Here is a 12,621-nt window from a genome sequence, read left to right on the forward strand (position 1 = left end):
GACCCGGTAAGATCATGTTACTGAAAATGTAATTAGATTACCATGAAAACTCTGCCTAATGTTTAACCTTGTTCATAAGCTTTTGAAAGACACACTATGCAACATTTTAAAACACTTCTTCTGTTTCTGGAATACAGCTGACAAAACAACAGCTTGCCGGCTTGTGTCTGAGGATTGTCCAGTTTTTATCGGACAAGCTGATGCAGATCATCATCCCAGGTCTTTACGAACTACTGGGCATCCAAGATGCTGCCTCCTCTCCATTGTCACAGAGATCTCTACAGCGTCACTCACCAGTCTGTTAGACGATAAGACTAACACCAAGTCCAGCGTGAGATTTACTGAGGCTGGTGTAACTAAGAGGCCAGGCAGTCGAAAGTCTTACAATAGCTTTCGCATCCCGACTCCCTACCCTTCCTCCAACTGTGTGGAGCAGGAAGAGGAAGAAGAGCAGGAATCACAACTTAAGTTCAAGGAGATTTACCTGACTAAGGGCAGTGGAAGCTACCTGCCCAATGGGGCCATGAGGTAAGTCCCATGATGGTAGTGACTGTCCATTACTGTTTATGACTTATCAACCATCATTTACTTTCTCATATAAAATATTTATTTGATGACTTTATTATTTCATTCCAAGTCATCAACTCATCTCTATAGAGCTGCTGCTTATCCTGTCTGACAAAATCACTATTTTAGTAGTTCTTCTAAGTAAATAAGACCTACTTTTATGACCGCTGAACACCAACTGTCAATCACTTAGATCATGTATTTCCAGGTAGAGAATCCTCGCAACGCAACTGCTTTTTATCTCTCTCATGCATTCTCTCGTCTCTCCGTCTCAGTCAATGAGGTTTCCGTATCTGCTCCACACAGAGTGGACAAGCAAGTGGGCGTGCAATGGATTATGGGAATTAATTGCCATATTTTCTGTGCCAAACTATGTCGAATATTGACCTGTTGGAAACTACAACTCCCTACTACATTGCATAGTTCGTGCTTGATCTGATTTATCTCTACAGAAACTGAGCATCGAGCTCACAGAAGAAGAAAAAAAATAACTATATGGAATTCAAATAATTGAGCCGACGTCGAAGTTGTTTAAAAACGAAAAATAACAAAAATGTTGGTTAAATGCTCAGCTTTAGATTCTAATGACATCATCAGTGTGCACCATGGTGCTTGCCTAGCTGTGAGGGGAACGGCACCTCAGTACCTCCAGGCTCTGATCAGGCCCTACACCCAAACAAGGGCACTGCGTTCTTCCACCTCTGGCCTGCTCGCCTCCCTACCACTGAGGAAGTACAGTTCCCGCTCAGCCCAGTCAAAACTGTTTGCTGCTCTTACCCCCAATGGTGGAACTAATCCCTCACGACGCCAGGACAGCGGAGTCAATCACCACCTTCCGGAGACACCTGAAACCCCACTCTTTCAGGAATACCTAGGATAGGTTGTATCCTTCTCACCCCCCTTTTAAGATTTAGATGCACTATTGTAAAGTGACTGTTCCACTGGATGTCATAAGGTGAATGCACCAATTTGTAAGTCGCTCTGGATAAGAGCGTCTGCTAAATGACTTAAATGTAAATCATGTGATTTTAACCAATTATGATTAGGCATTGCCTACTAATTGGTTGATGATGTCATAGAAAACACTTATCTTCCTCTTTCTTTTTTACTACAAAACATAGAAATGCCCGTTTTTCACATATGCTGATGTTGGGGTGGTGCTGGAGATGATGAATATGAAGTTGAAACATTTAGAAATTTCCCTTTAACATTTCTTCAAACTGCCTTGTATTTATGATTGTCCTTGAAGTTATTAGAAGTTACAGTATTTGAAGTTTATAGCAATTTGGATTTTTGTAGAGGATAGATATTGCCAGGATAGATGGATATCTACAGGCCAGTTTTAATACAAATGACTTATACAAAATACATTTTATTGGGCTTTAGAAATTAAGCAGTTAGGCTGACATCACACTAAGGTTTTTTCTTAGAGAAACAGCAGCGTTTTCCTCATTGTTTTTAATGGTGCAGGTGGATTTGACACACTGAATGTGCATCACAGCCTAACATATTATTTGTTTGACTGATGATTTCTGTTGTTGTTTTCCCAAGGACTCTAACCTCTCTGTCTGATGTGCAGAAGAAAACAACCAACTCTGAGACGCTACAAGTCCTCTTAGGTGTCTCAGAGGACACCCTCGTCACCTGTGTGCAGGACAGCCTGCAAGGTTCTCTCTCCAAACTTGCATGCATGTCCAATTCTCCATCTGGAAGTGCAGGCTCTATGATGCTAACCCCTGCTGTAATGGCAGAGTTGGCTAAAGATGTCAAGTCGGCCTTATCAGTGGTCGTTAAGAGTGCCTCCGCTAGCCAAACCTCTCTAGTGACACCGGTAAGGGAGACTCACAGACCAAGGTGACTGAGAGCATTGTGAGAGAGCTGGCTGCTAAACTTGAAAAAGTTGACCAAGAGAGCAAGAGTCTAACAGGGCAAGTCATGACCACCATCTCTGACACAATGGTGGCTTTTGTTGACGAGAACGAACAGAATTTGCTGGAAGATCTGAAGGACAAGATCACATTTTTGGCATCACATGTTGGCTTCATTGAGGATCTTGATGCCCTGATAAGGAAATACGAGAGCAGCTACAATATTAGTGAATCTGGTTCCTCCTGCACGCTCACATCTAAGAGCATCCAAAAACTCTCCAGCCGGGAGTTTCAAACATCAGCAATACAAGCAGTGAGTGGAGTTCTTGACAAAAAAGTCAGTAGTTTGAGCTTTCCTAGTTCAGTCGTTCAGTCTGAGTTAACAGGTGCTGTATCAGGTCAAACATTGTCTGGCATTGTAAAGACAGAGTCAATTCACCCAGTGGGCTCAGCAGCGTCAGTAGTTGTTAAGACTTTCGTGTCAGATATGAAGTCATTGGCTGAATCTGAAGAGAGTCCCCAACAGAAGAGTGCCTGGTCTGCTGCTGTTCACATTTACCACAGCATCCAAAACAACTTGAAAGATTATTTCGGCAAGCTTCAGCGATGTGCCTTAAAGAGCATTGTCACATCTGATGACAACATCACAAATGCTGAGTTTAAGGAGACAGTTCCACTTCCTTGCTTAGACATGAAATATAGGCCCAGTAAGAGTGAGCCTCAGTTGCCAGAGTCCACTGGTGCAGTTACTTTACAAAGAGGCCTAAGTGAGAGCTCAAAACTTCTTTGGGCAAAAACTGAGTCAGAAGAAAGCAAGCTTCTTCTGACAACTTGCACCAAAGAAGTCATCTCAGAGCTTCTGGTCTTGTACAACACTGAGATGTCAAAGGAGGACCCCCTGTACACTGTTGGAGAAAAAGGATTAGGCTTCTCTTTTGAGAGAGAGAAATTTGTAGAGGGTGTTCTGGCTCAGCTTGGGGATATCTCCCATTCCAGGTCCTCATCGCCAACAGTATGTGACTTCCCCTCTCAAATTGAGGACAGCAGAAGTAAGGCCACAGCTTCTTTGACCAGTCTGTTAGATTGTATTAGAAAACTCTCAAGTGAGGAATTTAAGAGAAATGCCACTCAAGCAGTGAGTGAGTTCCTAGTTAAAAAGTCCACTAGTAGCTTAACTAGTGCACAGTCTGCTTATTCTGTAGCATCCAGGTCTTGTTCCATTCAAAACCAGTACACATGGTCAAAGGATATTTGTGCGGATTCTGCTGCCTTTGGCATCATTGAAACATTTGTGGAAGACCTGCAGAGCTCGGCGCAATCTGCAGAAGTAGAGGAAAGAGAACCTGACCTCCAGGAAAATGCACAAAAGCTACAGAGCAGGATCTGGTCTGCTACCACTAGTTTATATAACAATATTAAGAAGACATTAAAGGACTTCATCATTCACCAGCGGAGGTCAGACATGCTGAGCAGAATGTCTAGTCATACACCCACAGAGGACTCTGGACATCTTGGGACTAAGGAGCACATTTGTTTGGCAAGCCAAGACTTGAGGCAACCTAGTAAGAGTGTGCCACACTTGCCCAGTTTGAACCTTGAAGTGGCTCTACACAGGGGTGTCAGCGAGAGTTCAAAACTTCTCTGGACTGAAACAGACGAGGGTCTACTGAACAATAGTACCAAAGAGGTAATTTCAACAATCTTGACCTCATGCGAGGATCAGGCATCAAATGCACCTTGCTTCTCCACAGTCGGAAAGAAAATATCTGATATGTCCCTTGAGGTCAACATGTTGGTAGGTGGTGTTCTGTCTCAGCTGAAGGACATCTCCTTGTCAAGGTCCCCAACACCATGTGAAGACATGTTTGAACGTCTCCAGGGTTCTACTGAGCGAACCTCTCCAGTAAGTCTAGATTGCAGCACAGCTGCCTCCAAAGGCATTGCATCTTCCCACAGTCTTTCAACAAAGAGCTTCCAAAAACTCTCTAGTCATGAGTTCCAAACCAAAGCTGAGAAAGGAGTGAGTGAGGTCATCTCTAGATCATATAACATTGTGGAGGAAGGCACAACAGATAAGTACCTCCAGTCTGTATCTACATCCACCATATCTACTGATATTATACAAACCATGGTGAAAGACCAGCAGGAGCTCCCCCAGACCACCCAATCATCTGACATGGTATCTGGAACCTCCCTGCTCACCACTGGACAGGTTTCTGAGAAAAGGATCCTGTCTGTTGCTCGTAACATCTACTACAGACTGCAAAGTAAGATTACGGAGTTTCTCAGAAAAGATCTTCAAAGATCAGACACAACACACAACACAATCCAAATCTTTACATATCAAAGCAGTCCTGCATCACAAAGAGCAAGTCTCGGCCATCTTGAGGTCAACCAGAGCAGTGTTACACCTGGTGGAAACGATGCCTGTGTGGACATTCCGCACAAATTACTATCTAAAACCACTGAGCTCTCAGGATCCATGTTGGAGGATATTGACACGATCCGTTGTAGGAGTGCTGACAGCCAAAATACAAGAAATACCTCTTCTTCACGCTCCTCCATCTCTGTAACACCTACTTCAAAATTAAGGCAGTCGAAATGGCACTTTGCCTTACCCGGGACTCCCATCCCCACTGAGTTTCCTGCTCAGATTGACTTTCCCATTGTTAGAAACACAATCATTGAGGACTTCTGTCACACAGAGGACTTACTTCCTGTTACCTTTGTGGACAAAGTCAGGCAAGCTGCTGGGGTGGTAGTGGACATTATGGTGGAAAGTGTTGAGAACACACAGGAAGATGGACAGGGTGCTTCTCATCTTGACGACCTCCGATCTGCTGTTAGGAAATTGAGAAAAATCATTTCCACTTGGACCATCCACATTTTCAGTCATGAATTGGTGGATAAAGTGATAGCCCTTCAGGACAGCCACAGCACTCCACAGGTCTTAACATTGGAAGCAGCCAAAAGTGCTTCAGACTCTATTCTTTCAAGGCTGAAATGGGGAAAGGAACAATGTGCCAGATCCAAGGAGCTCTCCTCTCAGCTTCTCCAGATATTTGCTGAAGAGACAGTGAAGGGCTTCCTGAGACAGTGGTCAGATGAGTATGAAAACATAAACTTTGATGTTTCAGTCCAGAACGATCCAAAGACTTCTACTTGCATGGTCATTCTTCAAATGATCACCAAAGCCACTGCTAAATGTTATTTTGAGTCCGCTACCAGTGTGGCCACCAGTGACATTGTAGAAGGCGTGTTTGATCTGGAAAGGGATACCATCAGCAGTACTGGAGAGCAGGTCCTCACCTTTAACACAAAGGTATAGTCCACATACATCTTTCATGAATAACACTGCTGTTGACCTTTTGTGAGATATATGATTATTTGTGTCATGGCATTGCACTGCTTCTTTGCAATTGATATGCTGTACTTTAAGATATCGAAAAATTTCAGTTTGTTTTAATGTGCCTTTTCCCACCAACCAGGGTTCCAAGAAAGTTAGTAGAAACCTCTGTCCTCAAGAGTCTCTGGAGTACCAGCCTCAGAACATTTCCCCTACTGTGTACTTTACAGGTAAGCCCTGCTGCTGTTTAGGCTGCTGCTCAGTCAAGACTGAGACATTATCCCTTTACCATTCCACTAATTCATTTGGAAAGACATTGTACTCCTCTGAGTTGTTACCTATGACATACTGTACTGTGGGCTGGGTGGTAGCCTAGTGGGTTAAGAGGTTGGGCCAGTAACCGATAGGTTGCTGGTTCAGAATCCCTGAGTTCACGAGGCAAAATCTATCAATGTGCTCTTGAGCAAGGCACTTAATCCTAATTGCTCCTTGTAAGTCTCTCTGGATAACAGTGTCTGATAAATGAGTAAAAATGTAAATTGATGGCATGCTGGATGGTCTTTCGTTGCAGAGACGATGACAACATCTCATGGCTCCTTTTCTCCAGAGGGAATTTATGATATCGCATCGTCCTTCCCACTTGAAGAGAAGAGTCGCAAACCCTCCCTTTTCACCAGATTGTCTAGATCCATCACAAAAGGCTTTCTCAGCCCATTCAAATCTTCAAGGAAAACCAAATTATTTAAATAAATTCCTCATTATAAACAACGAGAGCATTCATTTGTTCAGATGAGAATCTAATCGTATTGGTCACATACGCAGAAAACAACTGTGAGATGCTTTATTACGAGCACATTCCCAACAGTGCAGAGTTAAAAAGTAAGAACATATTTTGTAACACAATAACAAGGCTATTTACAAGGAGTACCAGTACCAAGTCAATGTGCATGGGTGCGAGGTAGTTGAGGTAATACAGTATGTACATGTAGGTAAGGGTAAAAGTGACTAGGCAATCAGGATAGATAATAAACACAGTAGCAGCAGCTAGTGTGAAAGTCGGTCAGTGTCACAGTGAATGTGTGGGTAGAGTGTAGTGAGTGTGCATCGAGCCAATTCAAGAGAGTCAGTGGAAAACAATTAGAAAAATACATCAATAACAAAGGGGGTCAATGCAAATAGGGGGGGTAGAAGCTGTTCAGCAGTCTAATGGCTTGGGGGTAGAAGCTGTTCAGCAGTCTAATGACTTGGGGGTAGAAGCTGTTCAGCAGTCTAATGACTTGGGGGTAGAAGCTGTTCAGCAGTGTAATGACTTGGGGGTGGAAGCTGTTCAGCAGTCCAATGACTTGGGGGTAGAAGCTGTTCAGCAGTCTAATGACTTGGGGGTGGAAGCTGTTCAGCAGTCCAATGACTTGGGGGTAGAAGCTGTTCAGCAGTCTAATGACTTGGGGGTAGAAGCTGTTCAGCAGTCTAATGACTTGGGGGTGGAAGCTGTTCAGCAGTCCAATGACTTGGGGGTAGAAGCTGTTCAGCAGTCTAATTACTTGGGGGTAGAAGGCTGTTCAGCAGTCTAATGACTTGGGGGTAGAAGCTGTTCAGCAGTCTAATGACTTGGGGGTAGAAGCTGTTCAGCAGTCTAATGACTTGGGGGTAGACGCTGTTCAGCAGTCTAATGACTTGGGGGTAGAAGCTGTTCAGCAGTCTAATGGCTTGGGGGTAGAAGCTGTTCAGCAGTCTAATGGCTTGGGGGTAGAAGCTGTTCAGCAGTCGTGTGGCTTGGGTGTAGAAGCTGTTCAGCAGTCTAATGACCAGGATCCTGGTGTCTAACCAATGTGCTGAGCACTCCTCTTGGACAGAGTTCGCGCTAGCCTAGTGGTTAGAGCGTTGGACTAGTAACCGGAAGGTTGCGAGTTCAAATCCCCGAGCTGACAAGGTACAAATCTGTCGTTCTGCCCCTGAACAGGCAGTTAACCCACTGTTCCCAGGCCGTCATTGAAAATAAGAATATGTTCTTAACTGACTTGCCTGGTTAAATAAAGGTAAAAAAAATAAAAAATTCAGCTGCTGCAACCATGGTCTCTGTGTGAAGGCACTGTTAGAGAGTCAATCAACCAGAACAAGGTTAGGAGACCAAATCTGTGTCCTAGCATTGTGAAATACTGTATATGTAATGGTCTCAATACATTAATGAAGTGCCCTTAAATCCTATCCTCTCCCCATACTGAAACAACTTGTGAACCAATAAGACTGACACTATATACCTTCTAAGCATGATAGTTGGCTCATGATTTGTTTCAGGACTTGTTAGGGTAAACCAATAACAGCTTCTAACCCCAAGACTGATGAACAATTAATCAAATGGCCACCGGACAAGTTCAACTGTTTTATTATGTGTTACTTTAGTTTATTGGGTAAATATTCTCTTCAACTCTTCTTGAACTGCACTGTTTGTTAAGGGCTTGTAAGTAAAGTATTTCACAGAAAGATCTACACTTGTTGTATTCAGCGCATGTGACAAATTAAAGTTTGAGTTGATTTGATTTGACTATATACCTTCTAAGCATGATGGTTGGCTCATGATTTGTTTGTACTGAAATCTATTCAGGGAGGATAAGGGTACATCATAGGCAGTGATGAAGTGGTAAAACCATTGACTGGTAAATGCTGATTGCCGTTCAGGATTAAAGAAGTAACGCTCCCTATACTCTCAATGCATCTTCCACAAAAGGTGGGTAAATGCTTGAACCAAATTAAATAAAAAGTGGGTAAACAGCTTTTACATGTGTCCCACCCCCCACCACTGATTATAGGAGGCTTCTTCTGACAGTATTCACACCTTTCATAAGAAAACTCCAGAGAAATATTCATATTCACCGTAGCTGTCATTTAAACCTGGACTAACCTGGCCAAGGCCAAACAGTATATGGCGTTTTCTCTGGGTGTGCGGTCGCAGTGGAGAGAAAAGGCCTCCAGTGAGGTGGTGAGTATCTGGGCGGAGTTTGGCGAGGCAAACACAGGTCTGAGATTGGTGTCTCTGGAAATGGGCGGGAGCGGAACTCTGCTCCTCCATTGGTTGCTGTTCTGATCCCCAATCTCATCCTCCTCACATCCCTTCCCTCCACATCCCCTCTTCTTCTCTCTTTCATCCCTCGTGGCCACAGGGTGGAGCTTCGGTAGTTGAAGAGATTTATCCTGGGATGCCAGGGCACGGAGCGGGCAGGATACATGAGATGGGCAGTTGATGGGGGTCAAACGTCGAGAGGCTGTGGACATCATCCTGATACCCGCCTTGGCCTCACTCCTCCTGGGCTTGGAGGACATCTTGGGGAGGGTGAAGCCGTCCACCAGGACCGTGTCGCCCACCCTGGTCCTGAACGGAGCCCTGTTGAGGCCCATGCAGTGCCTGGATGCTGCCCTCCTCTGCCCCAGCCTCACCCAGCCCTTTATCTGGAGGTATGCCCGCATGGGCAGGGCCATACCTGGGAGGACCACCACAGAGCACAGCTTGGTGGCCAGGTGACTCACACACTCCCTGTGGCCGTACTGAAGGGCGATCCTCAGGGGGTCACAACGCTGCTGGCGATAAAGAGTTTGAGGATGGTGAGCTGGCCGCGCTCGATGGAGGCGACAGCGGGACACTTGTCGGGGTGGGCCGTCTGGTGGCACCACTCACGGTAAGGGTGAACCCCCACCGGCTCAATGACACGCACCCCCCTCTCCAGCAGCCAGCCGGCCAGGTCCAGGTGGATCAGAGAAGCAGCGATGTAGAGTGCCACCCGGAGCTGGAACCTGGAATAATACAGAATCAATGTATTTATAACACGTTTCAAGTTTTTTTGTCAAGTTCACAAGATACAGTGGGTTATAAAACAGTATAGTAAAAAGCTTACTTGCAAACTCTTTCCCACAATGCAGTATTAAATATCAGAGTAAGAGAAAAAACATACAGGGTCAGTACCATCATTGTAAGCTATATACAGGGTCAGTACCATCATTGTAAGCTATATACAGGGTCAGTACCATCATTGTAAGCTATATACAGGGTCAGTACTATCATTGTAAGCTATATACAGGGTCAGTACTATCATTGTAAGCTATATACAGGGTCAGTACTATCATTGTAAGCTATATACAGGGTCAGTACCATTATTGTAAGCTATATACAGGGTCAGTACCATTATTGTAAGCTATATACAGGGTCAGTACTATCATTGTAAGCTACATACAGGGTCAGTACTATCATTGTAAGCTATATACAGGGTCCGTACTATCATTGTAAGCTATATACAGGGTCGGTACCATTATTGTAAGCTATATACAGGGTCAGTACTATCATTGTAAGCTATATACAGGGTCAGTACTATCATTGTAAGCTATATACAGGGTCAGTACCATTATTGTAAGCTATATACAGGGTCAGTACTATCATTGTAAGCTATATACAGGGTCAGTACTATCATTGTAAGCTATATACAAATCAAAAACTGAAAAATTGGGCGTGCAAAATTATTCAGCCCCTTTACTTTCAGTGCAGCAAACTCTCTCCAGAAGTTCAGTGAGGATCTCTGAATGATCCAATGTTGACCTAAATGACTAATGATGATAAATACAATCCACCTGTGTGTAATCAAGTCTCCGTATAAATGCACCTGCACTGTGATAGTCTCGGAGGTCCGTTAAAAGCGCAGAGAGCATCATGAAGAACAAGGAACACACCAGGCAGGTCCGAGATACTGTTGCGAAGAAGTTTAAAGCCAGATTTGGATACAAAAATATTTCCCAAGCTTTAAAACATCCCAAGGAGCACTGTGCAAGCGATAATATTGAAATGGAAGGAGTATCAGACCACTGCAAATCTACCAAGACCTGGCCGTCCCTCTAAACTTTCAGCTCATACAAGGAGAAGACTGATCAGAGATGCAGCCAAGAGGCCCATGATCACTCTGGATGAACTGCAGAGATCTACAGCTGAGGTGGGACACTCTGTCCATAGGACAACAATCAGTCGTGTATTGCACAAATCTGGCATTTATGGAAGAGTGGCAAGAAGAAAGCCATTTCTTAAAGATATCCATAAAAAGTGTAGTTTAAAGTTTGCCACAAGCCACCTGGGAGACACACCAAACATGTGGAAGAAGGTGCTCTGGTCAGATGAAACCAAAATTGAACTTTTTGGCAACAATGCAAAACGTTATGTTTGGCGTAAAAGCAACACAGCTCATCACCCTGAACATACCATCCCCACTGTCAAACATGGTGGTGGCAGAATCATGGTTTGGGCCTGCTTTTCTTCAGCAGGGACAGGGAAGATGGTTAAAATTGATGGGAAGATGGATGGAGCCGAATACAGGACCATTCTGGAAGAAAACCTGGAGTCTGCAAAAGACCTGAGACTGGGACGGAGATTTGTCTTCCAACAAGACAATGATCCAAAACATAAAGCAAAATCTACAATGGAATGGTTCAAAAATAAACATATCCAGGTGTTAGAATGGCCAAGTCAAAGTCCAGACCTGAATCCAATCGAGAATCTGTGGAAAGAACTGAAAACTGCTGTTCACAAATGCTCTCCATCCAACCTCACTGAGCTCGAGCTGTTTTGCAAGGAGGAATGGGAAAAAATTTCAGTCTCTCGATGTGCAAAACTGATAGAGACATACCCCAAGCGACTTACAGCTGTAATCGCAGCAAAAGGTGGCGCTACAAAGTATTAACTTAAGGGTGCTGAATAATTTTGCACGCCCAATTTTTCAGTTTTTGATTTGTTAAAAAAGTTTGAAATATCCAATAAATGTCATTCCACTTCATGATTGTGTCCCACTTGTTGTTGATTCTGCACAAAAAATACAGTTTTATATCTTTATGTTTGAAGCCTGAAATGTGGCAAAAGGTCGCAAAGTTCAAGGGGGCCGAATACTTTCGCAAGGCACTGTATATACAGGGTCAGTACTATCATTGTAAGCTATATACAGGGTCCGTACTATCATTGTAAGCTATATAAAGGTTCAGTACCATCACTGTTGATAGTAAGTCTATCATACAGTTCAGTGTGTAGATGTGTATTCTGACCTCATCACAGGTCTCTCTCTAGACAGGTGTCGTTGGACGGTCAGTCTGTGTCCCAGGAAGCAGCCTCTGAGGAACTCCGCCCACCCATCCCAGGTGTCCAACCGTAGAGTAGCCCCTGGGAGACAGAGCCACATGCAGGTTGTCCTCCTAGTTGCCATGAACCAAGAATGTGTTCCATAAAGTCCATTTGTCTCTGTGTTACATCCATAAGGAGTTGAGCCAGAGGACCATTGATCTACTGCACAAGGAAGGCCATACCCAGGTCAATGGCGTAGTCGTGCAGCCGGTTGCAGTCGTAGAGTTGCAGGCCGGTGGGAGAGCTCAGTCTGAAGGAGCTGACGGGAAGCCCACACTGCTGGGACACCAGGGTCATGAGCCTGGCCACAGACGTACTCAGGAGAAACACAGTGCCCAAGACTGAGAGGGTCTCCCCCGTCACGGCACTGAACACACACACCACCGGCTCCCGCTGAAGTATAAGACCATGGACATACAGTAAATTCACTTGTTTTACAGAAATACCTATGTTGTGTTTATACACCGAGTAAACAAAACATTATGAACACCTGTTATTTCCATGACAAAGACTGACCAGGTGAATCCAGGTGAAAGCTATGATCCCTTAATGATGTCACTTGTTAAATCCACTTCAGTGTAGATGACAGGTTAAAGAAGGATTTTTAAGCCTTGAGACAATTGAGGCATAGATTGTGTATGTGTGCCATTCAGAGGGTGAATGGGCAAGACAAAAATATTTAAGTGCCTTTAAACGGG

General features: G+C 44.2%; 1 protein-coding gene and 1 pseudogene across 1 annotated transcript; one reads left to right on the plus strand and one right to left on the minus strand.

Annotated features, from left to right (window-relative positions):
• The first annotated feature begins 1,482 nt into the window (after window positions 1-1,482).
• LOC127921837 (uncharacterized) lies at window positions 1,483-7,759 on the plus strand. Its single transcript, XM_052505426.1, has 3 exons — window positions 1,483-5,757; window positions 5,924-6,011; window positions 6,353-7,759. Exons 1-3 carry the CDS (start codon window positions 2,503-2,505, stop codon window positions 6,529-6,531), a joined length of 3,522 nt encoding a protein of 1,173 aa, XP_052361386.1. The 5' UTR covers window positions 1,483-2,502; the 3' UTR covers window positions 6,532-7,759.
• Window positions 7,756-12,316, minus strand: LOC127921836 (protein ANKUB1-like; annotated as a pseudogene).
• Window positions 12,317-12,621: the final 305 nt, after the last annotated feature.

Source organism: Oncorhynchus keta, unplaced genomic scaffold (genome assembly GCF_023373465.1).
Source record: "Oncorhynchus keta strain PuntledgeMale-10-30-2019 unplaced genomic scaffold, Oket_V2 Un_contig_2379_pilon_pilon, whole genome shotgun sequence".
In the NCBI taxonomy this organism is placed as follows: domain Eukaryota; kingdom Metazoa; phylum Chordata; class Actinopteri; order Salmoniformes; family Salmonidae; genus Oncorhynchus; species Oncorhynchus keta.

Excerpts from the sequence above, each read along its gene's own strand:
- LOC127921837 (XM_052505426.1), top strand. The coding sequence starts at position 2,503 with ATGACCACCATCTCTGACACAATGGTGGCTTTTGTTGACGAGAACGAA. Across the intron at positions 5,758-5,923 it reads TCCTCACCTTTAACACAAAG|GGTTCCAAGAAAGTTAGTAG; the intron begins GTATAGTCCACA and ends CCCACCAACCAG. Across the intron at positions 6,012-6,352 it reads CCCTACTGTGTACTTTACAG|AGACGATGACAACATCTCAT; the intron begins GTAAGCCCTGCT and ends CTTTCGTTGCAG.